We start from the raw sequence: 27972 nt of genomic DNA on the forward strand, positions 1-27972 counted from the left end.
ATCAATCAATAATAGCATTATGATCCGGGGTATATAGGCACAATGACTATGATAACAGCATACATTATATCGTTTCATATAAGCCTACAGCTTGGTCCGTTGTACATCTATGAATTTGGGCACAGCGGATAAAATCACGGTCTCACAACCTGGGGTTATTTGGTTCAAGTCCCCTATGTATATAGCTGTAGTTGCCTGACCCCTTATACGTATATTATGCATAGTTCAAGGACTATTTCTTCATTGCCAAGGTCTACAAACCGTCGTGGTAGCTCGTTCGCTTAGTGACCAAGTGAAATAATCAAAGCACAAATACAAGCAAGAATTGTTACGTCCTGTTTTTCTCACTTCGAGATACAATCTTCACTTATATAAAAGAAACATATAGCACATAGATGAAGCCATCTAAACCAAGAGGTAATAACAAATTTTGGGCATATTTTTCCAAGAGGCCCTTTATTATGGATGAGAATCTTATATAGCAGCGTGATGATTAGAAGCATATTACAATCACTATGATAATAATCTGTATTGTTAAGAGGAACGTTTTTTTTTTTACCTTTTATCTATTACCTGTTATGTTTTTACCTATTGCTACATTCTTGGACAAAGCTGCTATTCTCGTAACTTTGTGTCGACAACCTTGCCCTTAATTTGCACAAAATCGCATTCTCCTACTTTTTTTTTCATGTTGTTATTATGTCATCAACAAAAAGACGTATTACACAACTGACTTAATCTGCCCGTGACCTTTAAGATCTCCTTTTACATAGAGACTTTGTTCATTATAGAAGGTTGAGGCAAAGATGTACAACCGTGGTTGCCTCGATTGCTCTTTGCACTCGATTGAACATTGGCACAACACAATAGTAATACAGCTGTACTCGTAACCGGAATTATTGAATGGGCGGAGTGAATAGCGCACACATGGTCAAATTAGAGAGGGATTAGAGCTTTATCAGTTCATTTTATTGCAATTGTTATACCATTCTTTGCTTGCTCACTCGTGACCCAGAAATTGATTGAAAATGATTGATGAATTGACCGCGCATTATCGCTTTGACTTCAGACTGACGTATAATGAGAGATGCTTGATGAGCTGTGGATTGTACGGGTCGCCTTGCATCAAGGGCTAACATCTTGTAAATTATCGTTGCTATACACCTGTATAGTTTTTCGTAAGAGTTGCATAAGTGTAATATAAAAGCGTATGTATTGTAATATAATCTTATAGGAAGGGTAAAGAAACATTGGACTTGTACTATGGGGCGAATGGAGCAACCAAAGAGTACTTTTCTTGAATTAGACCAAAGCCATTCATTTGTAAAAACAAATCACAGAAATAACCCAAATGAAATTTGCCTATTGTTAAACTGGACAAAAACCCTCATCTTTCCTGAATATCAAACACATGGTCATGCTTTCAGACCTACGAACCGAAGAGAAGTACGTTAATTTTCTGCCAGTTTTTTTTTTTATAAGAGCTTGACTCTAGCCCAGTCTCCATGCCAACAATTATGTTTTTTTTATTGCTTTAGGTAATGAATCGTCCTGTTGTTTGCTGTTGTTGTTGTTTTTTTCCGATTCACAACGGAGAGAATTTGTCTTAACACTTTTTTTGTCATTTTCATCTCATGACAATGAATGCGGTAACTTGAAGACTGGGCCCCAAATGAACCCAATAGTAACGGGAATGAACCCTGTGCTGAAATTACCGGTTCCGGTTTCTGGAATGATAACCCGTGCTGGGATTCGTCAAAGAAAGTCGTCTGCGAGAAACCTTGTGAGTATTAATTATCTCAACTACACTGTATCGCCCAGTCGATTATTATACTTGAAAGAACACAGTGTCCCAAAGTGTGTTCACAGTGTGGTCACATGGTCGACTATGTGAAAACGCTTGAATGTAACAAAGTGGAGATGATTTCACATTGTGGTTTGGTTTTCACAGAGTGTTCACATGGCACATGGTATATAATGCTCTATATCACGGCACTGTGAATTGATAATTCACAATGTGGTCACACTGTTAAAACACTCGAAGCGATTTCACACTATGTTCACAATGTGTTCACATTGCATTTCTCACTCTGTGGGACACTGTTTTTCCTGCAGAGATATCACTTCCAATTCAAAGCTCAGATCGTCATGCTCAAGTTGTCTTTAATCAATGGCGCAAAATCAGAATGAAGAATAGTAGAGGTTTCGTCAAAAGTAGTATATGTTGTCTTTAAAGTTTCCTTCGTTTCTTTTTTTGCTATTATATTTTCTTTCTCCCGAGTTGTAGCGAACAAGGTAATGGTCTCATGCATGCGTGCGCATTTGCACACAAGGTATCATGATTAATTTTACTAAAATGAGAAAGTATGATTCCACCATGTCACATGTTTGCTGAGGGAGCGATGTCATCTTCGCCTAACTCCCATCATGCCTGTCTGCATTTGTGTATATAATCAGTAAAGTCATGTTTGCGGTTAGTTGTTAGAGTCCATAATATGCTCTTCTTGTTAGTTTCAAGTTAGAATGAACAAAAATTAACTTTCCTCAAATTTGTATGTTGGTCCGTGCATGGGGAGACTCGTGAGGTTATAACATCATCACCTCATTAATGTCCATTATGTGCTTGCTAATATCATAACACTGTTTTATAAACGATTTTGAAACTCTATAAGGGCATAACTGTATCAATGATAAGGCTGATTTTGAAAAAGAGCCTCTACCATTCTTTTTATTTGGATTCACTTTATTTAGTATAAATCAACTTGAATCTGTATCGAGCCAGCTAACATATAGGCCTAGACTGTTCATTATAACAAGTAAGGTACAGTGCATTATGACAACGAACGAAATGTGTCTATGAATAGATATAGCAGCATGGGCTCCTACAAAGAAAGGCTTGATATACTTAGTTTGTATATATAATTTATTCAATTCCTAACTGGATTTGGAATGACACTCTGTTTATGTTGTAATGCTCATTCTCTGAATATTAAATTTTCCACAATCATTGTGTGTTCAAACATGATTTTTTTAATACGGCATGATGCTCAATCAAGGACTTCATCAAAATTTACACCAGGGTAATATTTACGTGCAAACCTAATTGGCCTATCCAGATTCATTTGCCATTCTTATGTGATGAGTGTAACATAAATGAAGCTGTGATTACTATAGCAGTGTAAGTGGTGTTGACAGTGTGATAATGATAACCATAGCAACAGTGACAATAATGATAGCACTAATATTTACGATACGTTTGATCCTCCCAGTTCTACAACAATACCTCTTACAATGCTATACTTTTTTTTTTCTATTTCTTCTATTCCCTTATTCTGGTCGAAACTTTGACTACAACACAACTGCTGTCTCTCTATTTAGCCTTCTCTACAACCTTTTCATAAACGAGTATATTGGAAATGTTCCTAGTATATTTGAGAATATGTTTAAGTGCAACTCATCTCTTCATACTTATAATAGATAGCAGAAATTATTGTTACATAAACCAACAGGACTCAAGCATTCAAATCATTACGATAAGCAGGAATAATCATATAGAATGATTTAAATGAAAATGTTAAATCATGCTAAATTTTGTCAAGTTTCAAAGTGATATGAACAAGGGAAATATTTAACAAAATGAGAATTTGGAAAGTGAAATTTTGATTGTTTTGTAATCATGTCGCTTATGCTTATAGATTTTTACTTTACATTCTAAAATATAATCTGTTTATGCATGATTTTCGTTTAATTGTAAACTGTAGAAAAGTGCTTGTGTGTGAGTGGGTGGGTAATGTGTTAAACTTTTAAGATGTTTGTATAATATGAAGTTTGATTTCTGTCAGAATAAGATTTTGTTACTGGGCCCCATCGATAGACGCCCTCATTCACAGGGGTCCATAACCTTTCAATGTCTTTTATATATGTACACTTTTCGATATCATTACATGCATATTTTTGTTTGCTTGTGAGTGTGTATACGTATGTTTTTACTGAATGGTTGAGTAAAATTGAATTGACGACAAAAAAAAAAAAAGAAGAAGAAAAACAATGATTGAGTAACAAAGGTTTGGTTTATAGTGGAAGCTGTCCTCTCAGTTCATTCCAGCACGACCGTACCAATGAGCACAACGCTTTCAGGACCAACTGCGACTAACTTTCGTAGCGCTCTCTTGTGGAAAGACATCATCAATCCAGGTCGCTGCCTACAAAACCACGTGATGCTCGCTTTCCATACGTCATCACCAATTCGTTGCGCCAGCGCTTGTCTGATGAACGGCGGATGCGTCTCGCTGAACTTTTACCCGGACGCGCAACTTTGCCAGCTCAACAACGAAGACAAAAACTCTGCATTGCACGATTATGTGAAAATCGATAGGTGCGAGTTTTTCAGGTTTTTCTCGAGTTAGGATTGTCTCCCTCTAATGTAATATATCGTATCTTAAATCGATGGTGTAAATGGAAATTTACTTCAAACACGCATAGGTGAAACCATTGAATGCGGAAAAATCGGCAGATCATTTGGATAAGTAGGAAAGTTTGAGGAAACTTGGATATGCCGTTATAAACCTGGGCATTTTGAAAAATCATAAATTATGAAAATTCATTATATATGAAATCTACACAATTCTCTCGACTTGTCAATGACATAACGGTGATAATATGCCCTGAAAGAGACAAGTCAATTGCTCCTTATGTTTTTGTTTTCTTTATGACTGAAAAGGAAAATAAATGTAACATTGTCTTAATCTTAATATCTTTCTACTTCACTGTGACGTCAAAAACTGTTGTAGCCTTCTTAGGCGATGCGATAGGGGCATCAAAGCTTTGACAATTCATTACATTTGAATGGATTGGTCGCTTTTCCTCGGATAGTGTGTTCTATATACCGCTATTTCTGCTTTCATTAATTTGCATAATATTTGGGTATATACACCTCTAAGACAATAATTAGGAGAGAAAAATAGATAGACTGTAATTGAAAATTGAATACAACTAATACTCTTGTTATCTCCGTAATCTTACCTCCTATAATGGTCGCTTTGATATGCTTTATTTCTGCCTTAAAGTAAATGGCATATGATATAGATCGGCATTTATGTTATTGAATGTAATGTGACATATTGATGAAATTATTGATGATGATTAAGTTTCTGTATCATTATGAAGCTAAGCATTCTACACAAACGTTGCTTCTTTAGCATTCATCTCTATTTCCAGCATTTTCATATACTTATTTTTTTTTACCTTCTGTATTAAATGCATACTTCAAAATCTCGTTTATTGTATTTTGTAATGCTATACAGAACCGTGTATTGCACTTATTTTCTGTAAAATTCTGTAAATGCTCGTGTTGGAGATGGAAGCTTTATAGGTTAAATGAAAAGATTAGATTTTCATGACCGCAAGGAATCACTCGGATAAAGAAGCTCTGATGTGTATCGACGGGGTCATCCCACGAGACTGACATGCAAATGAGGATATTGTGCTTGCAGGCCCTAAACATGGAGATTTAAAATCACATAAATTTACTTAAAAAGATAGCAGGTTATTTGCTCAACGGAAGGATGGATGAAAGACTTTTTATAAGATATAGACAATAGATGGCCATACACAAGGCCCCCTACTTTGCTTTGAGTGTTTATTGCAATGTAAGTTAATTAGTATTAATCAGTTTAGTTCAAATTTCATTTTTATATTTCCACGTTTCAAAAGCACATACAATGCAATTTGACTGTTTTTGGGCATGTATTTGCATGAAATACAAAAAAGCAAAGATAGCAATATTTTATGTGTATAATGAAGAAAAACACGCAAACACACACAAGACGCACACACACACATACTCATATACATATATACGTGAACATATATATATATATATATATATATATATATATGTGTGTATGTGTGTGTGTGTGTGTGTGTGTTTGTGTGTGTAATTCTGTGAGCACCACTGCCGTAAGGACCTCTCTTGAAACCAGGTCTAATACTGAAAGGGCAATCCTTACCACTTATGAAAAATAAATACAAAGAGATCAAGAAGAAACTCGCGGCATCTTCATTATAATTTGTAGCGTTGTGTGCTTTCCGTTGCCTTCTGAGTAAAAGCACCGCTGATGGACTGCATTTGAAGCCAGATCATTGATGATTACACACCTACACAGTTTTGCCAAATGAATTGACATCTATCAGATTGTATGTTGTATAGTGAAAATTGTAGGGACTTTACACGTAATTCATTCATATCAAGATGGTACAATTTGGTCTTTGATAGTTCCTTTTTGACTAGTAAAATTGGGATCATTATCGCTTTATTTGTAACTAAACCTGTTGGGGCGGGGGGGGGGGGGGAGGAATATCATCAAATACAAGATGGTACATGTACATAGGAACAGGTCTGTAATGGTTTCCTGCCCAGCATCGCTTTTAACGTTCATCATAATCGTATGCTATGATAAGGTTCACTTTCAGAACAGCATCAGAGCATCTAGTTAAGTGTTACGTCAATACCAGCTCTTTGAGATGAATGTGTGTGTGTGTTTGTGTGTGTGTGTTTTCTCTCTATCCTTTTCGATATATTTATGCCTCATATTGTTCGTGTAATGTGATTTATTCGTTTCCATGAAGACAAATTATATGAAAAAAAAACACATTGGTGAGTAGAAAACAAACTTCACACGCACATAAACACACACACACACACACACACACACACGAACAAACGAACAATACAAACAACACGAAATACAAATTATTTTCATCACGAAACGGTCAACAGGGCACCAACAACGCCGAGTCGGACACGCGTCCTGCACCTTTGCTTTCAAGTGTGCACTGTAAAAACATCGGTGTTAGATTTAACACCACGGGTGTTAAATCTAACACCGATCAAACTTCATTATAGGACCACACCCACAGGTGTTAAAAATGCACTGTGATGGTGTTGAAAAGTGTTCACCTGACACTTCGTGGTGTTAATTTGACACTGTACCTGGTGTTATTTTGACACTGTACTGGTGTTAATTTAAAAATGACACCAAATGGTGTTGATTTGATATTTGTTGGTGTTAATATCAATGGTTTAACACCCGTCCAGCTTCAATAAGAGACCACACCAGCTGGTGTTACTTTGGTGTAACTTTATTTTCACATTTTTTCAAAAATCTAGTATTTTAATGTAAAATTCTTGATCGTCTTGTTTAAATTAAAAATCAACAAGAAGTGCAGTTACCAAGAAATTCTTCAAAAAACAGTTTAGAATTTGGAAATGACACCCGGAGATGTTAATTTAACACCATAAATGAGCACCGAAAATTTAACACCAGCTCGGTGTTCACTATTTAACACCGGACTCTTTGCAGTGTAAGAGTGATGTCAGTATGGTATTCTTCGATATAGCATAGAACAAAGGATCTACTGAAAAGAACCTTGGCAGTTAAAGGAAGGGTATAATCTTTGTTGAGATATTTCACAACTCTTTTTTTTTTGTGAGATAATGGTATATGATTTTCTGGGGAATTCAAAGTTTATCTAATGAAAATTGGTTTTGGAATGGCTTAGATATCAGCATGTCATAATAAAAGGTTGGATCGACCTTTTATTACACTAAATTTGTTTTACTTTTTTTTTGGATAGCTCAGCCCTTTCAAATCGATTTTCGTTAAATCAAACCTTGAAATTCATCTTAGAATGGCAAGCTCTTTACTATCATTTTTATGAGTCGTATATCTACGTTAATATCTCGCAAAAGAGTTAAAATCCGAATCCCCAATCTCAACCAAGAAATATATCAGGCCTTTCTCTTTAACGGTAAGGGAGTCCTGGGTCACGAAAAGATTACACACCTCTTCCCCTCTTGACCCATTTTTCGCTCAATGTGAGTGCTGCACCAAAGTCTTTCGACAAAACGGCAGAACGCGATCGCTTACTGTTTTGCCACCCGTCTGCTTGCGTGTGATGCAGTTTTCCGCATGTGCAGTGCTTGTATTGATATACATTTTTTTTTTCAAGTGGACGGGAAGGAGCTGAGTAGGACCGTACTGTCAAACTTGAACTAGAAAACTTCAGAAGGAAAGATTAGGTGTACAGGCTCAACGCTATCAGAAGGAGCGTAAGTTGCGAATGCTACTCGAACGTTTCGTGAAGCAGCGTGCCACAAAAAGTAAGTATGTAGCTCATAATCAAACATTTATAGAAAAATAAGAGGATAAATCAAACCAATATATTCACAGCTCCGATTGTAATGTAATCAGCGAAATAGATGTAAAAGTAATATGTTTCTGCGTTCGCTTAGGAATATGCTTAATGCAGATAGTACCCTAACAAGTACAACCAGAATCCGTATCTCCCTATACGATATCACTTTTGATTCACTTACCCATGGGAAATATTCCATGTGTGGCGCTGACTCTTCTCAGGTGTAATATGCGGCGAAGAAATATTACTTCTAGCAAGGCAAGGATCTTGATAGTCACGGAGTAATGTAGTGTACACTCGTGATTTACCAACATATTGTGGAAACGGGCATGGGTCACCTGTTGTCCACTTACAAGTTCTTTAAATTAGCAAACATGAAATACAATGCTTTAATGAGGTCATTCCACAAATTGCACTGGTAGAGTCGTATATGATAGCTTGCCGTTCGCCTTTGATTATGATTATCATTGTTTATACGAAATAGAGTAGTACGGCAGGTATTTGACATTCCGTCTATGCCAAGTCAAATGTTCACAAAGTAGGCCCTATTAATTTTTAACGTTAGGGCTTATACCTCTTCCTGCACTGAACACAGCACAGAAGTCAAGAATCAAATGTCATTTTCAATGTCATTGGTGTTAGTAATATCATGCAGAGATCTTGTAGATCAAATAAACACACATAGACAAGACACTTAAACAGTGATATGAAACGTCTCTGCGGAAATGTGTTTTACTCTTTATGCCATTTAACATATGTAGGCCTATATAACTTACATTGCAGGGAATCAGTCGCGACTGCATGTAAGGATCTTTATAATGTAAACAGTAAGGTATGTTTGCATACATCGCAATATTTGATACCGTTGGATGCCATGCAAGATTTCATCAGGTCAAAATACTACACTCGATGTGTAATAATATTGTAGACTTCTGTCGAACTTTAGACTTCCTGAACGGACGGTCGCTCAGACGATTTGTAAGGTCTCTGAGTGTGTGAGCCGTGTATATACGTACATTATACAGAGCAGGCACTAATGGATCTTTCCGATTCCACATCACCGTTTGCTTGTTTTGCTATACAGCTCTCTGTGGTAAGTGCAGATCTTTTAGTTATACATGTATAGGAATTCAAAATACATGAACGGCGTCATAGACACGTTCTTGGGTAATGGATATGAGGGAAAGTAAGGGTAAAGATATTTGTCCGTTGTACTTTTCTCATAGTTCATTAACAGGGCTGCTGAAATTGGCAGCGCAGCAAAGGGAAAGTTATGCACATAATCATGCGATGCTACAAAAATTTGATGCCTTTTTGCAGTTCTGGGTTAATTACTTAAAACTCTTAATGGAGTCTCTGTCACCAATTGAATTTGACGTCCGATCAGTTTTAAAACAATCTTCATGAAACAACAACAACAACAAATCTTGGAAGTGGGGGTAGCTTTTAAGGGTGTACGTCACGAGACCGACACCCACGAGTCAAACAGCTCACGGGTTATAGAGCTCACGAGTGTATATACAGCCAATGAGTTATACAGCTCACGAGTCACACAGCCCAATGAGTTCGACACTATTTAGCTATAAGGCCCATGAGACCGACACATTAAGCGGCGTGTTGTATCTGTCGAACTCGTGGGCTGTTTTTACCTAGTGTCGAACTCATGGGCTTTATTTGCCTAGTGTCGAACACATGGGCTGTGTGACTAGTGAACTGTATGACTCAAGAGCCTGTTTTTAATGTCGAAATCGTGGGCTGTATGACTCGTGGGTGTCGGTCTAGTGGGATGACCCCGCTTTTAAGCTGCTGTAAACTGCAACAATAGCACTGCAACAAAACTTAATGTCTTCTATGGCTAGCGTTAATGCAACTCCCCTTGCCGCGGACCTTGCAATCATTTCGCTAACACAACTATTTACACTACTGTCTTTGTTATTGATTTTAAAGGATTCCGCCTCCATATCGTGATCGACCATGGCTGTGGATCTTTCCGTCTTCGATGACAGCGACTGGGTAGATCATAACGTCGGCGGCAGCGTCTACTATGAAGGGGTCAAGTTCAGCGCCCTGGTCATTCCGTCGAGCATTGAGCGGTTAAAGACTTTTGACGTTCGAGAAGACGATATCTGGATTAACACCTATTCAAAATCTGGTGGGCTTCACTTCTCTGAAATATTACCTCTTCAACCGAATACCACACTGGTGACTGGAGGGCAGATAGATATTCCCCAGAGTTTATCCACTACCAAAATTTGACAAATTTGTTAAATTAATTGGCCAAATGACGAACTCCTGAGTATGCTTGAATGTCAGAATCATACGATTAAACCCATGGAATATACTTTTGCTTGTAAAAGAACAATCATTGGTTTATATAATACCTTCATCTGGATACTAAAAGTGAATGACTCTGTTTAAAGGAATGGTACTTTTGGTTAAAATGGGGCTTCAGGTTTCCAACTTTTTTGTGAGATAATGAAACCTCTTATGAAATATAAAAGAGCACACGATTCTAAAAGGAATTCGAAGTTTATCCGATTAATTTCGATTTTGAAAATGGCTGAGATATAAAGAAAAGACATCAAAAATGTCCCAATAAAAGGTGCAACCCACCTTCTATTACAACCACTTTGTTTTACTTAATTTCTTAATGGAGTGAATCATGCAGACACAGTAATCACTTCAAGGTTTCGTTAATTTCAAATTTCACTGGCTTACGGAAATTGTGGAATATCAATGCTTCACTTGGCTTATCCGACAGGTTGCTGTAAGTATCAAGTACTGAGTAAATCAAGAAAGGTAATAGTGTCATGAGCTCACAAGTCCTCCTCTGATCTACACAAAAATCTTCAATAAATGTGATTTCTTGACAATTTATGTTTTTCCCCATATAAAAGCGACATTATTCGGCCGTGGCGCAACGGTAGATCATGTACCAAAAACATGAGCATCTGTAACATTTCCGTGTACAAACCAAAGGTAGACAATGACGTCATCACCTCAACTGACGTGGTTTTACTACCAAATCACCAATAGGTAAAAACAAGTAAAAATTGAAAATGCTATGATTTTCTTGTTCAAATGATAGTAATGGTGCACATTGCTTAAAAATCACAAGTCACTATAATCTCCAATTCCATAATCTAATTTCTGTTTGATGACAATTCCACTATTCTTTAGAGTAATTCAACTCTAATGTCTAGTAAAGTCAACTTTAACATGGAGGGGTATTGTACTTTAAGAACTCTCTAAACAATGGCAATTTCCCTTCTGTACTTCTATTCAGGTACGCACTGGGCGTCCGAGATCGTACACCTCATCTTTAACGATGGCAACCCTGACACCATCGACCGCACGACAACACAGGGCAACATCGAGATGGTCTACTTTCAGAAGGACTCCTATGATACGTCCAAAAAGCGCCACCTGCCGTTCTACAAGGTTATAGAAAAGGCGCCCTCACCGCGGATCATCCAGTCTCACCTTCCGGTGAGGTTCCTCCCTCCGGAGATAAAGAGCAAGAAGACAAAGGTATTATAGATATCTGCTCGTTTTCTTAAATATCGACTGAGCCATTAGTTGTGCAAATTCAAAAAGAAGATTATCACTTATGACCGTCCGTAGCCTCCTGCTGGCAGGTCCTGGCTGAAAGACGCAGCCTTCACAGCATAGGACACGAGCTGACATGCACATCAGAAAGACCACAAGGAAGAAGAAGAAGAAGAAGAAGAAAAAGAAGAAGAAGAAGAAGAAGAAGAAGAAGACGTATGACATAGTGCAGAGTTCTAAGGACATCACAGAAGAGTCATTGTCCACTAAAGTTGGTATATATCTCATTGGCTTGATGACTAGGTCCTAGTGGTGACTCGACTTTGCTGGTCTTAGAGATGTCTCTGCGGCATCTTCCCGACGTCTCCTGGTGACCAGCCTGTGATCTTTGAGGGGTCTCGAGAGAATCAAAGGAATTCTATTTTTTTCTTTTTTTTTCGGAGACTTTTTCGAGTCACCAGCTGGTCTCGGAGACGTCTCCGCAATGTCTTGTCAGTTGCGGACAATAAGTCACTGAGACTACCATGGAGAGACCAATTTGCTTATCTACCGAAGACGTCGCGGAGACGTCTCCGCTACTGAGAACACCAATATTTCCTCGACTTCCTTTGTCAACTTGTTTGGAGACTTCCCGCGGTCGTCGCTCTTATGTCGCTGTCTTGTTGATAGCGTAAGCTATTACTTGGTCTTGAGAGTTGCATGAGTCGCGGCAGTCGATTCCAGTGAGTCTCCTCCAGTGAGATAGGACCTTGGAGGGATAGATGGAAAGTTGATGCGATATCACCACATACGTAAACCAAATTGAAAGCTGTTCAGATTTCCCTTTTCTTTCGCTTTCAAGGATACAGTTAAGAAATGATCAATGAATAGTAATCGTTTTCTGGCCTTTTGGCTGAGATCGTTCTGCCTGGTAAAATTTTGCAAGATTATCGGCTCGGTTACAGTGTGGGAGGGCTGGCGACATTTATTTTGTTGGTACCGTTTTGTGTTGTCTCTGTATACGTCGTAGAGAAAGTGCTGACATAATTTCTGTCTGTTTACCGCCAGGTGATCTATGTTGCCAGAAATCCCAAAGATGTGATCACCTCTCTTGATCGCTTCATAGGCGGAACCGAGATGGGAAACTTCATCAAATGGAAGGAAGCACTCCAGGAATTCATGGATGGAAGTAAAGAAGAGTATTTTTGTTGTATTACTATCCCTCAGGATTGATATTGTACAATTCGATATTACTAGTAGTACTTCCCCCTCCCCCTACAGAAAAGAAAAGGAAATGATATGTGACGTCACACAACTACGACAGGAGGCGATAATATTATAGGATGATTGTTTGGGATTTGGCTCCTTGTACGGTGTACTTACTTCAGAATGATTACTACTTTAAGACGGACGGAAATTATAGCAAAGATAGACAGAAAATCATGATGGTTTAGTAGCATGCTATCCCCTTGAGATAGATTGTCGATCTTTTAGGCCATTCATAAGCAAAATGCGATCAAGACAATGACAAACTAATAACATTTCCTGATAACGCCATGATGAAGTCTTAACAAGTACTTGTTAATTTCCCATGATGCACCCCTTTTGACCATCTTGGTCTTCACTCTTATGACCTTTTTATTGATGTCTATTCCCCTCCAGCGCGAAATTATGGCTCTTGGTTCCACCACGTGAAGACGTCTTGGAATCTTCGGCATGAGGAAAATCAGCTGTTCATTAAATACGAGGACATGAAGCAGGTATATCAATAATGTCATTTCTTGATTCGCAATCATATTAGTTGCAACAAGGTTTCCTTTTACGATCTCTTTGGATTATATACGCGCACAACCAAAATGCACGCAGTTACTCTTTATATACCTGAAAGCTGTGCTATTATGGCCGACGTTATAAATGATTATTTCATGTAAAGACAAACAAAAGTCGCAATATCTGAAAAAAAAAGTGAAAATGGAAAGGAGAGAAAGAAAACAATCTTTAAAACGTAAAAACAAATGAGTCAGATTTTGTAGTGTATAGCAGCATTTATAGCAGTACTATATGCAAATAAGATGATATACATTCATTCATTCATTCTCCATCTTCAACAAAACATGAAAATACGATTTTTTTTTAACGGAATATAAGTGCACATTCTATTGACATTACAAAGTATAATACAGGTGAAGAAAAACGGAAAAAATGAATACAAAACAATATCTGCACTCGAGTGGTGCAAAATGTGCATATTAATGTGCGCATACAATAGTAATTCGACTTCCACTGTTACCAAGACTCCCTCTACAGAGGGAGTCTTGGTAACAGTCGAATTACTATTGTATGCGCACATTAATATGCACATTTTGCACCACTCGAGTGCAGATATTGTGCATCTCACTTCGTATTGACCTCACACGTGTTGTGCAGGACTTGCGACAGTCTGTCGTCACGATTGCAAATTTCCTCGGGCGCCCTCTGACCGACGAAGTGCTGGATAAAGTGGTGGAGCACAGCTCGTTCAGCGGGATGAAGAAATCTTACCAGAAAGTGGAGGAACAGAAGGACGGTCAGATGCTCACCAAGTCGCTCGGGAAGCAGCCTTACATGAGCAAAGGTTCGACGCCTAAGATAACACGCCCATGATAAATGGGGGCATCCCACAAGCTAGACACCCACGAGTTCTATTCACTGCCCACGAGTTGAAGACCTTGTAAAAAGGCCCATGAGTCATATACTAGTACTGGCCTATGAGTCTTACAGTCCACGAGTCACACAGCCCACGAGCTAGACAATATGTGACTTTATTTGCCTAGTCTGGCTCGTGGACCGCATTGCTCGTGGCTATAGGCCTTGTTCTATTAGTGTCTGTAGATCGTTGGTTGTTTGTGTAACTGTAGGCTGTATGTGTCGTAGACGTATAGACAGTATGACCCGTTGGTGTCTAGCACGAGACACATACACACAAAACCTTTTTTTCGTGTCATTTTATTAGATATAAATCCTATTCACAAAGAAATAACATGCACAAAACACTTTATTAGCATTCCACACATGCATATGTGCACACACACACACACACACACACAGACACACCAAAGCAAACTTGACTCTATGGTAAAATTATCATGAAGCTATAGTTTGCCTTTGGAAAAAAAATAGTGGTTAGGGTATTAAAAAAAATACAAATTGAATAAGTAGCAGATACATCTGCTGTATGTGAAATGATATCCAAGATAAGGAAAGAAACGTATTAGGATACATGTGTCTCTTTGAGGAACGTTACAATAATGTGGGGAAGTACGGACTATTTTTTTGTTATTGATTTGAACTTTTTCGCATCAGGTTCATTTCACTAAAAAAAGTGTACCGGTACTTTTTTTTTCTCTCTCCATTTCCGCTTTCTACGAGTGAATTGAAAGCCAAAGATGACAAATTAAGTGTTATTACGATAGGCCCTGTAGTTTTGCCTGCTTGGAAATTGTCTGAAGCCACATTTTCCTCGTTTTAAACTTTGTTGAATTTGCAGTTTTATCATCATTAGCGATATACAACGGTGATATTAAAAAAAAAAAAAAGATTTATAGGGATGTAATGTGAAGACAAGGCAAAAAAAGGCACAGATGAATAGCCGAACTTCGCTTCAATGGAACTGTCCTAGTATGTTTGGTACCAGTACATGCATTACCATTCATTAACGTTATTGTAACATTATGATTTCATTTTATTTTCTGACAGGTATCATCGGAAATTGGAAGAGCCGATTTACGGTCAGAGAAAATGAGGAATTTGACAAAGTGTACGAAGAGCAAATGGCTGACACTGACTTGACGTTCGAATTTGAATAATCATCAGCGGTGACTCGACATAAGTGACGACGTCGTTCAGACGGTGATCCGTGAACCTCGAGCATGTCGAGAATAGCTAACCTGGAGGACAAGTTCTATGGGACGCTAGGTGTCGAACTGGTCATTTCGTCGACGAAATGACTGATTTCGTTACGAAATCGATTTTGCGACACTTGGCTCCCCATATTAAGATCCTCAAGGTTAGATATCCTCGATGTTAACGTCTGAACGTTACAGTTGTCACTGCATAAGATGATGAAATGAAATGAAATGAAATAGACTGAAATATGACAAGGATGTATTGCATTGCTACCTACTCCCGTAATTAACCCAAGGCTTAATTTCCTTGTTACTTAAAATCGACAGTTATATATATACATCAACCTTTTGTCGCATGTTTGGGATTTTGATAATGATCTGTTGTTGTTTGTTTAAAGATATCTCACAGCGAAAGCCAGTAAATACTGCCAGTGTTTATATGTCATAATGTGCTGCGAATGAATCAGAGATTCTCAAATCGAAATGATAAGACATACTCTGCTGTTAGAACATATACAACTGAGTAACTGTTGAGGTCATAGTTACATAACTATTAAAAAAAATCACACTCATTTAATCTTTCCATTTGCTGCATTGAAGGAGAATATATTGAATGGAAATTGATTATAGCACACGAGATCACAGAATTTATCGTGTGTTCCAGGCACCTATATAGATACGTTTCAAATAATTGTTGCGAAGCAGAATAAAGCAAAATAGTTGTATGATTTTACAGGTGCCGTAATTTTCACGTATAAGACTAATATAGTTTTCCCCAGTATGATTACATGTACTTCATTATCATCAAGGAAGAAGTGATCGATGTATTATGCTATTAATGTTTGCGGAGCACAGGGCGATACTGGAATGAACGTCCAAAGTCCACTTTATTCAAGACTTGAAAAGACTCTCTCTATTTTTTTAAACATTAATGCTATTCTGTCTTCTGCTGGGTTCTCATCATGTCATGAATTTAGCGATCTTCTGACATGTCTGAGAACGAACAATACGTCACAAGGTTGGTCGATGTGTTATACAAAACATCTGACTGAAAAGGAAAAATTTGCGGACATTACAGACTTCACTAGGGAGATGGAGTTACAGTTCGCTATATTCCGAATGTTCGTTATTTCGAAGGTTCATTAATCCGAAGGATTGGCACATTGAATGTACTTTAATCCGAAGATTTAATAAGGTGCGTTATTCCGAAGGCTCTGTAATACAAAGGTGAAATAAAATTCGTTTTTCCAAAGGTCCATTAATCCGAATATAAAAAGAGGTTCGTTAATCCTAATGTTCGTTACCCAAAACGAAGTAAGGTTTGTTAGAACGTACCATGATTGTCAAACCCTTGTCGAACCTTTGTAGGTCTTTTTTATTCATCTTTGGATAAACGGAGCTTCGGAATAACGAACCTTATTTCATTTTTGGAATTACGAGCCTTCGAAATAACGGACCCCTTTTCATCTTCCGATTATCGAACCTCTAGTTATACGATATTTGTGTGTTTCGGAATAACAGACCTTGGCAATAAGTAACCTTATTTTATTTTCGAATTAACGAATCTTCGGAATCTTCGACAATCATCACCCCGCATCACCCGGCACCGGGGAGTGGGCATGGGAGAGAGACTCTCTCCTCCCTTCACACAGTTCTAACATATCTTTACGGTAGCAAATTGCGTATTTTCACTCAAGTCTCATCCGCTGCCCCGTTGCATCTTGTCATGCACGTTTCACATTAATGGTTGTTGAATTATTCTATGTATAGTGACACTTTAGATCATCACACCAAATAGTATTGATGAAAGCATTAAACGCAAATATTTCAACCTTTTAAACACCTGAAAAAATAGAATATTTTGTTGTGTTTCATTCTTTTTAAGTATGAAATCAAAGTTCTGATCATAAGATACTCTGTTCATGTAACTTGGTTTACCTAACATTTTTTCTATCTCTCTCTATATCTCTATAGCTATATTTCGAAAGGAGAATAAAATAATATCCCACAACATAAAGAATTCATAAAGATGAGTGAAGCACACGGTGAAAGTTGGGAATGGTAAAGAATTCGGGCAAATGCCAGTCGAGATGAAAAACTCTCACGTTTCGGGATGTTTCAGTAGAATAGAACATAGAAATACATGCAATTTAAGAGGACGTTTACCCCCCCCCCAAAAAAAAATATATACACTTGTATATACATATATATATATATATATATATATATATATATATATGTGTGTGTGTGTGTGTGTGTGTGTTTGCGTATAGGCCTATATATCAGAGCTCGACAATAACCTTTTGTCTGGTGGCTCGTTTGGGTCACTAAAGTTTTCAAATCTGAAATTTTGGTGGCCCGAAAAGATACATGTTGGCTGGTTTCCCCCAGAATGTAGAATGTTAGTTTCCCCATCGGGTCATCAATATGCATGCAGTCAAAACCACTCTATAGCGGTCACATGGCTTTTCTCTCGGATCTTTTTTTTTTTTTTTTTTTTTAAGTGGCCGTATATAGGGCAGATGGCCGGTAGGGTAAGCCTATAATTATATATATATATATATATATATATATATATATGTGTGTGTGTGTGTGTGTGTGTGTGTGTGTACGTGTGTGTGTTTGTAAGATATTCAAAGATCAACTAGTCAAGGAGTTCAAGAGATGGAGTAACAACAGTCTTGTTCCCTTTGAAACCATGTTTAATGCGGCCACCACTAAGATAATTCAAGTATGTACTATAAACTGGAGCTGTCTCACAGATAGGAAGACAATAACTGATTCATGCGTCATTGCATCATAACTAGTCACTCTCTGAGGAAGACATGTTTTTATGATGTTTATTACTTTTCACCGTCCCTTCTTATAAAACATGCCTGATACATAGGCTTACAGGTACATACAACATTTCGCAAAAATTGACATGATAAAAATCAAAATTACTCGACTTTACATGCATTTATACCGTCTAACATATAGATAAAGAAAGAACTATACTTTCCAGTGAGGGTACAGTTTCAGATATTCTCACGACATACAACTCATATTCACACTTTTGCATATATTTCTGGACTCCAGAAGAGATGATGATTATCATGATGCACACTGATCTCTTCCACTGCTCAAAAACACTTGTTGCCCATTCAGTGGGGACAGGGGACCATAAATACATCACCATAGGAAACGGACCGAATTGATATTCCCCGTGGCAGCTACAGCTGTATGATGTGTTTGTAGGGAAGTCTAATTATGGTTTGAGGAGATTTTACGGTTTAGAAAGAGCCAAAATATAAAGCAATGCGATAGAGGAAAAAAAGACGGGTCTTCCTAAAAACGGTATCCGTCGAGCCTAGGAACTTTCTTAATTTGCGCACGTCTTTCATTACCAAGGCGTGATACGTCAAAATAATACCCTTGGAGATATCCATGCGATTATTTATAGTCCGCGAACTCCGAGCTCCGCAAAATGTGTTCGTAATGATGCTGGAATGATACCTTGAAAGAGATGCCTCTTTCAGTGCAGGTTGGTTTTCCGTGTATTTATACGTGAGACGTTTTACACTTTTCAATGCAGATTTCTGTGAGGGTTTTATTTTACCAGGACGAAACGTATAAAATTGTTTATATTTAGACTTTTCTAATCTCCTCGCAGGTCTACCGCTGCGATTTACTGTAGAATCTTGTTCGGTCCCATACCTTATTATTTGAGTGGGGAAATACTTTTTATAGTGAGATTCTGTGGGTAAGCACTGTTTGGGCTGTGTGCTCTGTTCCGACAACATAACCATCACAACCATTACAAGTAACCATTAATTATTGCAGTCGACTATGAATGATCTAGCCATCCGGGACCCTGTCGTTGCAGTGCATTATAGCTCAGCAAGTTGATTTCATTCATGTGTGAATTATTGTGATACGTGAGTAAAATGTAAAATTTGAAGCTGAATGTAACAATATGATAATGTTTTGAACAATGTAGGCCTAGGCTGTTTATGAGTGGTGTTCTGTGAAAGTGTAGTACATCTAGTTATTCTAGATCCATGTGCAGGACGCCTTGCTTAGCCCTTGGCCTTTATTTTAAATAGCTTCGCACAGCGTCTGTGGTTGGGAACACAGAGATAAAATTCTACATTGCCGAATCGCAAACTCCAGAGAATGGCTAGATTCTATGATTAGACGTCTAGACCTCGGTCTAACACCGTTAGATCTAGTAGTGCTAAAGTAGTACCTTTTGGCTTTTCAAACAAAAAATGTTTGTCCAGCCATCTTGCTGCTACATGACTTTCCTGCATGGAGTTATCATCCCACTATGTATTACTTGTTGATTGAGCTGCTTGTACATAAAGATTAAAGGGATTGCTCAAACAATTAAGTAACACTACTAGTTATCAAGTAGAATTTCTAATCTACATGTTACACTTGGTTATGCAGTTGCTGAGGAGGAGATGTGCTGGTCCTCTGAACACAGTAACTCATGTGGATCTGACTGATGTTGGCCTTGGTAAGATAATGCTCTTATGCATATGTATCTATGTAACTGTCTGTCTGTCTATCTGTCTCTGTCTGTCTCTGTCTCTGTCTCTGTCTGTCTCTCTCTCTAGCCTAGATAGATATTATGAATATAAATGTTGTGTGTGTATATATAGATATCCTATATCCATTACTGCTTGTGAAGCTTTTGATATCACACATAATTATGTATACATGTGTGTGTGTGTGTGTGTGTGTGTGTGTGTGTGTGTGTATGTGTTAATGTATGTGTCCAATACCAAACTCTTTCGAGTTCATTGCACTAATCTGGACATTGCTAGGAAATTTGAAATGGAATTATGGTGTGTCATTTACATGTAATTGTATGAACTTCAAATGAAAATGCAGAGCTTGCATGGAAAATGATAACAATTTTCTTGCCTTGAGGAGTTTAGATTAGGGAAAAGCTCCTAAGCTTTCTACCAAATAAAACCAGATTCATCATTTTTTCCCCTTTCCTCGTTTCTTTAGAAGGAGCTACACTGTACCTTGATCTGAAATTTGACACTACTTAGTTGCTGACAATCTTCTTGTAGTTACAGCTACAGCCTAAAAAGAAATAATTAGTTTGCAATGTGGAGCATTCTTGAAAAAGACCCCTTCCCTTTATGAGATGATTTAAAAATGACAAATCTCTCTAGCTTAGATGCTACATATGCTTGTGCATAGTACAGATATCCACCATGTTGATTAATGATGATTCATCTTTTCATCTGCAGCACGGATCGAGAATCTGCACGCTGTGCCAAAGCTGCAGAGTCTGGTCTTGCGGGGGAATGACATCACCCTGGTCCAGAACATCTCGGTCTGCCATCACCTCTGGCACCTTGACCTTGGCAACAATCAGGTCAGCATTCACAATGATTGTTTCCGCTGAATGTTAGTTATAAATAACATGAGACCAGGGTAACATGCTTATGATGAGAGATATACACACCTGTAAGCATATAACAATATTTTGGGAGTTGAGCTGACAAAGGGAGAAATGCAATTGCAGCTGAAATGGCTAGTATTTCATGGTAACACAAAAAAGTGGGATATTTCATTAAATATGGCAATTATGTAAAACATTCGTTCTCTTCATCTCATATTGTGTCAGGTAAGGAAAAAAATCTTTAACAGTACTAAACTTACTTGACATAAAGTTGACATTGCTGAAGTCTACGGATTTAGATATTACACAGTTCATTCTTATGAAAGAAATATCCTGTGTTATCCTTTACTTAGTTATGATAATCCTTAACCATGTATTAATCCTCATCACTGTCTTCATCTAAGTTGCCATCTCACATTTTTTTTTATTTTTCAAGATTCATGGAGTTAAAAAAAGTGTTCAATGAAGAGCCATTGTGACATTTATGTGATGTTATTCCATATTCACAGGTCAGTGACCTTGATGGGCTGAGCAAGTTTGTCGCCCTGGGGACATTGAACCTGAGCCTCAACAACTTGACCTGGAATGACCTCCGGCACATCAGACATATGTACATTCTAGAACTCAGTCTCCATGGCAACCAAAAGTTGGATAAGGATCCATATTGTAAGTGATGTAATGTAACAGTGAATATAGAGGTTCGATTTGAATGAGGCATTGATATTTGAATAAAGATATAATGTTTAATTGTAGATTTAATTTGAAGTTTTCTGGTGTTTGTCCTGCAAGGACAAAGTGTCATTAATAAACAATAAAACATGAAATTTTAGATACACTAGCAGAAACGCTGACATGTTTAGTAAAATTTGACAGAATTATTCAGATTAACTTCTGGTTCTAGAGAAGAAGATTTGTAAATATTCTTTAAAGGTATAATCAAACTTGCATACAGGTTATGACATCTACTTACTGTCATGAAGAAAAAAACAACACAAAACAAATCAGGGTATTCAGTTCATGGTGACTCTTGAAATGTACACACTATGATTGCCTTGTATTTTTCCTTGTTGTTCTTTGTTGACCAGATCGCATCCATGCCACTGACTGTCTTCCCAATGTGTGGATGCTGGATGGCAGACTCATTACCTGTAAGTTATCTCACCCGTTGTCTCTTCCTTCATCACAAGAATGCAAAGAACAGAAACACTCAATGATCAAACTGATCATATATTTTTAAAAACCATTTCAGAAAGAGCCATTGACTCTATGGGTGTTTGTTTCAGCATTTAAACCTTTTCTTCGTGGGCATGTCAAATGCATCCAAATGCAATCCACTGAAATTCAGTCCAGGGTTCATTGATCGATCAATTCTGCGTATTATAAGTTATTGCATTATTTTGCTGTTGCTCTTTTTACACACAGTTTTTGTAATTGTCACATCTAGTTACTAGCATAAAATTGTTTGCTTTTCTGCTTCATTCAAAATGTTCAACCTCTTGATAAGAGTTTGATTAAGTGTCATAATATCAGTATAATCAGACAGTATCAATACTGCACTCTTCTGTAACATGTAATTTTGTCTACCATTTTCAGCGGCGGAACGGGTGCAGGTGCAACATTTCTTCCAAGACTCAGCTGTGTCTGAACACCCAGTGGTAAGATATGATGTTATTGAGTAGTACCACAGTTCCTGTCTTATCTTTTTACCACATCTGTTTCATTTTGAGAATGCATGTACAGAGATATGTATGAACCTGTTTATGCACAAAGTTTGGACTAATGGTTATGTATTTCATTGAGCATGAACATTTCAATTTTTTCCCTGTAAGTTCTTCCTATTCATAGTTTGCTGTATTAGTTTTGTATTTCATCATCACCTTGTTTTTAGGGGAGATGTCTGATCATTACTTAATATATTCATTGTTCTGGTACAGAGAGTAAAGCAGTTAGCTACACCAAGGCATGCCACACTGCTTCTTCACTCACTCTGTCTTTCTCTTTGTAATAGTGTGGATTTTGGGACTACAGCATTTCATTTTTGTACCCTATATGTTGCATCAGATATAATTGATATCACTTTGCAAAGCAGTCTCGTGGTAACTGCAAAAATCAGGAGTAGATCATTGTCAATATGAAGTATCACAGCGAAGAATGCCACAATGATTATGCATGTATCTATAAAGGAGAAGTAAATACATGCATGTGTGTATACATATACGTGTGCAAATCGTAAAGATAAGATTGTTAATTATGTAAAAATTCATCCACTGCTTGATTTTTTGTTGCAGAGACACAAGCTCACCAAAGTTCAGTTTGTGCCTTCATCTCTCAAGAAGATTCAAGTCCATGGAATATATGGAAGCAAGGTGAGCTATCTCTGTTCCATCTCTCAAGGAATTTCGAAATGTAAAATGACACAAATTGTTATAAAATTTTAATTCTCCATGATTTTAATTCTCCATGATTTCTGCAATTCCTTTCAGTGGGGATGTACAACTCTGTATGCAGTACATATGAAAATCGATTGCTTTATGCTTGTGCACTGAAAATTTGTTTGCAATGATCTTGACATCGCATCGATCAGATTTCAGATATAAGTCCAGTCCATAATGAGCCTTTGTTAATGTTTACATATTTTGACAGGTTATCAACTTGAGCAATGTACAGAATGAGATTTTGTGAAGAAATTTTCATAATCTTTGATACTACACCATGTGATGATACATTAGTCGCGTGACTTAGCAAATATCTTGAAACACTAGTTGTGAATATTCATTGTGTATGTATGTGTGTTTATGTGTTTTAATGTGCATTTGCTGTTTTGGGTGTTTCTGTAGACAACACACTTCATGATGAGGTTTCCAACCAATGGCGCCCTCAATGTCGACACTGATCGCAGGAGGTTGGCATACATGGCATACAATCTGCAGAATGACATGGAATTAGAGCTTCAACAAAGGAAAATGTAAGTAATATTTCCAGTGGACCTCTTGGGTAGCAAAATCAAAATTCTATACAAACATTTTGTTTATGATGTTAAGGATTACCAATTAAGCACCAGCAACAAAATGTGTCCAATCTAGATTTCACCTGTTAAATTGGAAATAGTGTGAAAGGAATAGCTCACTTGCAGATCTTTAGGGCAAAATATCTGTCACTTTTAACCCATTGCTAAGCAAGCTGATTGTTACCATGCCTCCTGATTAAAAAAGTCACTTGTAATTTCTGCACTGAAAATAATATGCTACAGAAATTGACAGGATTTGAAGCAATTGTATTACAGAAGCCTGTGTGAAGCGAGCAAAGCTCTGGTTTCACAGTACTAGTCATTCTCAATTCCATATTCGACTTCCAGATTTGATAAGAAAACTTTGAATTTGTTCTTTTTACATATTCTTAATACTATCTACTAATGATTGTTACCTTCAATGTTATTATTTTGATGATAATGATAATGATATTAATAATAATAATAATGATGACAATCATAGTAATGATGATAATGATATTAATAATAATAATAATGATGACAATCATAGTAATGATGATAATGATATTAATAATAATAATAATGATGACAATCATAGTAATGATAATAATGATATTAATAATAATAATAATAATAATAATAATAATAATAATGATAATAATAATGATAATGATATGATGATGATTATGTCAGATGATGATAAAAGAAATGATAATGGTGTTACAGTGCACTCCCGTTATAACAAACACAGTTATAACAAAATTCTGGTTACAGCGAAGTAAAAATTCAGGCCGCAACTTTATCCACTCTTTGTATTTTTATTGTTTATTTGTTCAGTTAAAACGAAATATCAATATAGCAAAAGAAAACTGCTGGTCCTGATGACTTCGTTATAATGGGAGTCCACTGTAATCGTCTTTAGATTAGCAGTAGTAGTAGGTGCGTGTCATTTAATTTTGATTTCCATGGATGTGTGTATACAGGAAGCTGCAGTGCAGTGATTTTATGGAGAGGCTGCTGGAGACGAGGTTGGCGGAGAGGGAGAAGTGTAACGTCCTTCTGCTGCTCCTGGTAGCCTCCCTGGAGTTCTCCCTCCCACATGTCATCCTGCAGGACACTCTCACCATCACCAAGCTCAGAGAAATCATGTGAGTCCTTCATGAGTTCATGTCTAGATTTTGTGGAATTAAAGGTCCAGTTTACCTTTGGGAGCAGTGATTTTAAAGATGTTCACGATATCACATTTGATGCATAGCTATTGTTCACATTTTGTGTATTTAACAATACTTAACATTGATTATACGGATTCAAATTTTTACAGTGGTTGTCTCTATTCCTAACTCACATTTTAGAACTATGTAAAAGCACTGATGCTGGGTTTTTGTTTCATCTGCAAATGGTAAATTATGCCTTTAAAGTCATGCGGCGCTCATCATACCTGGCCAGGCGCGAAAAATTACCCAGGCAAAAATATCCACTTTTACAGTACTGTATGGGTTTTCAAGTAACAATCATTGATTGGATAAACATCATACCTGGCCAGGTGCGAAAAAATCACTCAGGTGAAAATATTTGCTTTTACAGCACTATATGGGTTATTCAAGTACCAATCAGTGATTGGGTAAACATGATCACATGATCCTGGACCATTTTGTAATGTTTGCCCATAGGAAGAAATGTGAGTGTGAACAAATGGCAAACAAGGGAGAGGCAGCGCATGTTAAAATTAGAGGCACGTAATTAACCTTCTGTGACTTACCCATATATCATATGTGCACTGCATCACAAAACCACCAAAAAGTTTGTCAAATGTGACCCTGCACCTCAAAACAAACAAAAAAATCGCCAGACATGAATTTTTAGTTAAGACCATATTCTGAAAGAGCAGACTTTAAGCTTTAAAATGATGTATAACTCTAATCAAATGGACTCTCCTAACCTATCTAAATATTGGAAAGAAAGCACAAACTCAGGAAAAGTGTGAACTGAGAAAAGAGGCTCTGAAGTACAGTGTCTATTCAAGCGCTTAATCTTTACCAAACCGTGCTGGCTGTGCAATGAATGGGACAAAAAACAGGAAGTAAACCATCAGAGTAAAAACAATGAAGGGATTATCAAATTAAACTGGAATTAAATATGCCTCATTAACACATTCTGTCCATAATTAATGCCAACTTTCAAAGCAGGAGCACTATCCTTTCATAAGTTATTAGAGTTAAAAGTGAAGAGTGTGGACAAGGTTTTTCAGAAATGAAAAAGGGATTCTAAAGACACACCTAATCACACTATTCTACCAAAAATGTTCAAGATATACTGTTAAAAAAACACACTTTCCTGCCCGTTTTATGATACCAAATTTGAGCATAATGTAAAAGAAGACCCTCTCTTTCAGAAAATATGAAAAAGTCAAGTTCGGCTAGGTTGACCCACTTCACTTATTTTTAGTCCTCACGCAAAATCAGTGTGTGCGACTTTATGTTCGTTTTGAGGTGCACGATCACAAATGCTGTGATGGCAGATGTCATATTACATCTCTGAAATGGCAATACATGTATCAGTGTATAATACAATGGTATAATGTACCCTGCTGTATTTGAAAGATTTGTCTTAAAGAATGCCTGGCAGCAAGGACATATTTAAAGAAAGAGGAATGATTACATTATTGGAAAAACAAATCAGGCTTACACACCCATGCATTACCCACAGAAACATTTAGGTATGTAAGTTATAGTCTCAGTTAGATGACAGTCTATGAGCAGTTCACCTTTTTTGTTTGTTTGTTTTTACCTGTTGTGAATAGCAGCTTTCTTTTCATAAACAGCATAAGAACCATCTTGGGTTTTGGTTTTTCTCTTTTTTTTTTGCCCTACTTTACAATTCCAAAGCAGAACATGTATAACAGAAGTGAATAAGTTCTCTGAATTGAACATTTACATCCTTATTGGTGTAGAAATATTGTCTGTGTTTATTCATCTCACGTCAGCTCTGATTTCGACACTCTGGATTTGTTTGCGATGGCAGAGGTCCATCGATGTCGCATCCTATCTCTGCTTCTGAGTGCGGTCAAGGTGGACAGAGATGACCACAAGGTGCTCAGTCTTTCCTTTTGTTTCTTTAGTTCACCAGTAGTGACCATTATAAACAAGTCAAACTTCCATGTTGTTATCCCAGTGTCATTGTGTTTAGAAAGATATTTACTCTCCAAACTGAGGAAGGGTAATTATGTCCTCTTATTTTGAAAAAAAACCCCAAACCCCAAAACACCCTTTTTGGGATGCAGCCACTAACAGCCTTCTTCTTATTATTATTTCCTTCTTTGCACAAGGTCTTCATACACCACTGAACATTTCACACAGTAAAACCCTCCTTTCAGTATCTGCTGACATTTATTTGTGTGAAAGATTAAAACAAATACAAAAAGATGCCTGGCAACATTGGTTCTGAAATTGATAAGTTAGCAATTACTGTAATAAATTTTTGTTTGAGATTTGATACCTTGCTTGATTTCACAAACTTGTGTTGTACATTGTTTTCTTGGTCTGCTAATCATGTTCTTGTTGCTAAATTGTGCAATCCCAGATTTGTGCAATATTATACTTGCAAAAGTTGAACCACATACAGTATCTCTGTCTGCAAATACTCCTGTCATGTACTTGATCTCACAAAAACATTGTCCAAAAAGTTTTCTTGTTGCGAACATGTACAATGTAATTGTTAGTATATCAGTGTTAGATACTGCCACTCAATAATAGAATGTGATGTACATGTAATATTCTTATGCTCACAGGATGGAGGGTTGTATGACAAGTTGTATCTGTGCCTCTACTACACTGTGGCTGAGCTGGTGAAGAGGTTTGATGTGGGCAGTCCCAAGAATGCTGTGACCCTCGACCGCACCAACCCGATGTGAGTAAAATACCTCACATTCCCGCTTGTTAGATAGGATTTCAACCAGCTGGACATTACATGTA

General features: G+C 37.3%; 2 protein-coding genes across 2 annotated transcripts in view; both read left to right on the forward strand.

Moving 5' to 3' along the window:
• The first annotated feature begins 10149 nt into the window (after positions 1-10149).
• Positions 10150-15936, forward strand: LOC139745393 (sulfotransferase 1B1-like). The gene is made up of 6 exons (XM_071655787.1): positions 10150-10348; positions 11483-11727; positions 12793-12913; positions 13387-13484; positions 14152-14338; positions 15460-15936. The coding sequence occupies exons 1-6, from the start codon at positions 10171-10173 to the stop codon at positions 15567-15569; spliced, it is 939 nt and encodes a 312-aa protein (XP_071511888.1). The 5' UTR covers positions 10150-10170; the 3' UTR covers positions 15570-15936.
• Positions 15937-19113: 3177 nt separating this feature from the next.
• The window catches only part of LOC139708335 (uncharacterized), a 30990-nt gene continuing 22131 nt past the window's right edge, over positions 19114-27972 (forward strand). The window contains exons 1-12 of the mRNA XM_071620299.1: positions 19114-19131; positions 20040-20109; positions 20858-20985; positions 21522-21678; positions 22098-22160; positions 22606-22667; positions 23301-23378; positions 23850-23977; positions 24708-24726; positions 24995-25149; positions 26985-27090; positions 27789-27907. Coding sequence (XP_071476400.1) covers positions 19114-19131; positions 20040-20109; positions 20858-20985; positions 21522-21678; positions 22098-22160; positions 22606-22667; positions 23301-23378; positions 23850-23977; positions 24708-24726; positions 24995-25149; positions 26985-27090; positions 27789-27907 — 1103 coding nt within the window. The remainder of the gene's footprint in view (positions 19132-20039; positions 20110-20857; positions 20986-21521; positions 21679-22097; positions 22161-22605; positions 22668-23300; positions 23379-23849; positions 23978-24707; positions 24727-24994; positions 25150-26984; positions 27091-27788; positions 27908-27972) is intronic.

This window comes from Diadema antillarum, unplaced genomic scaffold (genome assembly GCF_040938485.1).
Source record: "Diadema antillarum isolate AM-2024a unplaced genomic scaffold, OU_Dant_1.0 scf00000036, whole genome shotgun sequence".
NCBI lineage: Eukaryota > Metazoa > Echinodermata > Echinoidea > Diadematoida > Diadematidae > Diadema > Diadema antillarum.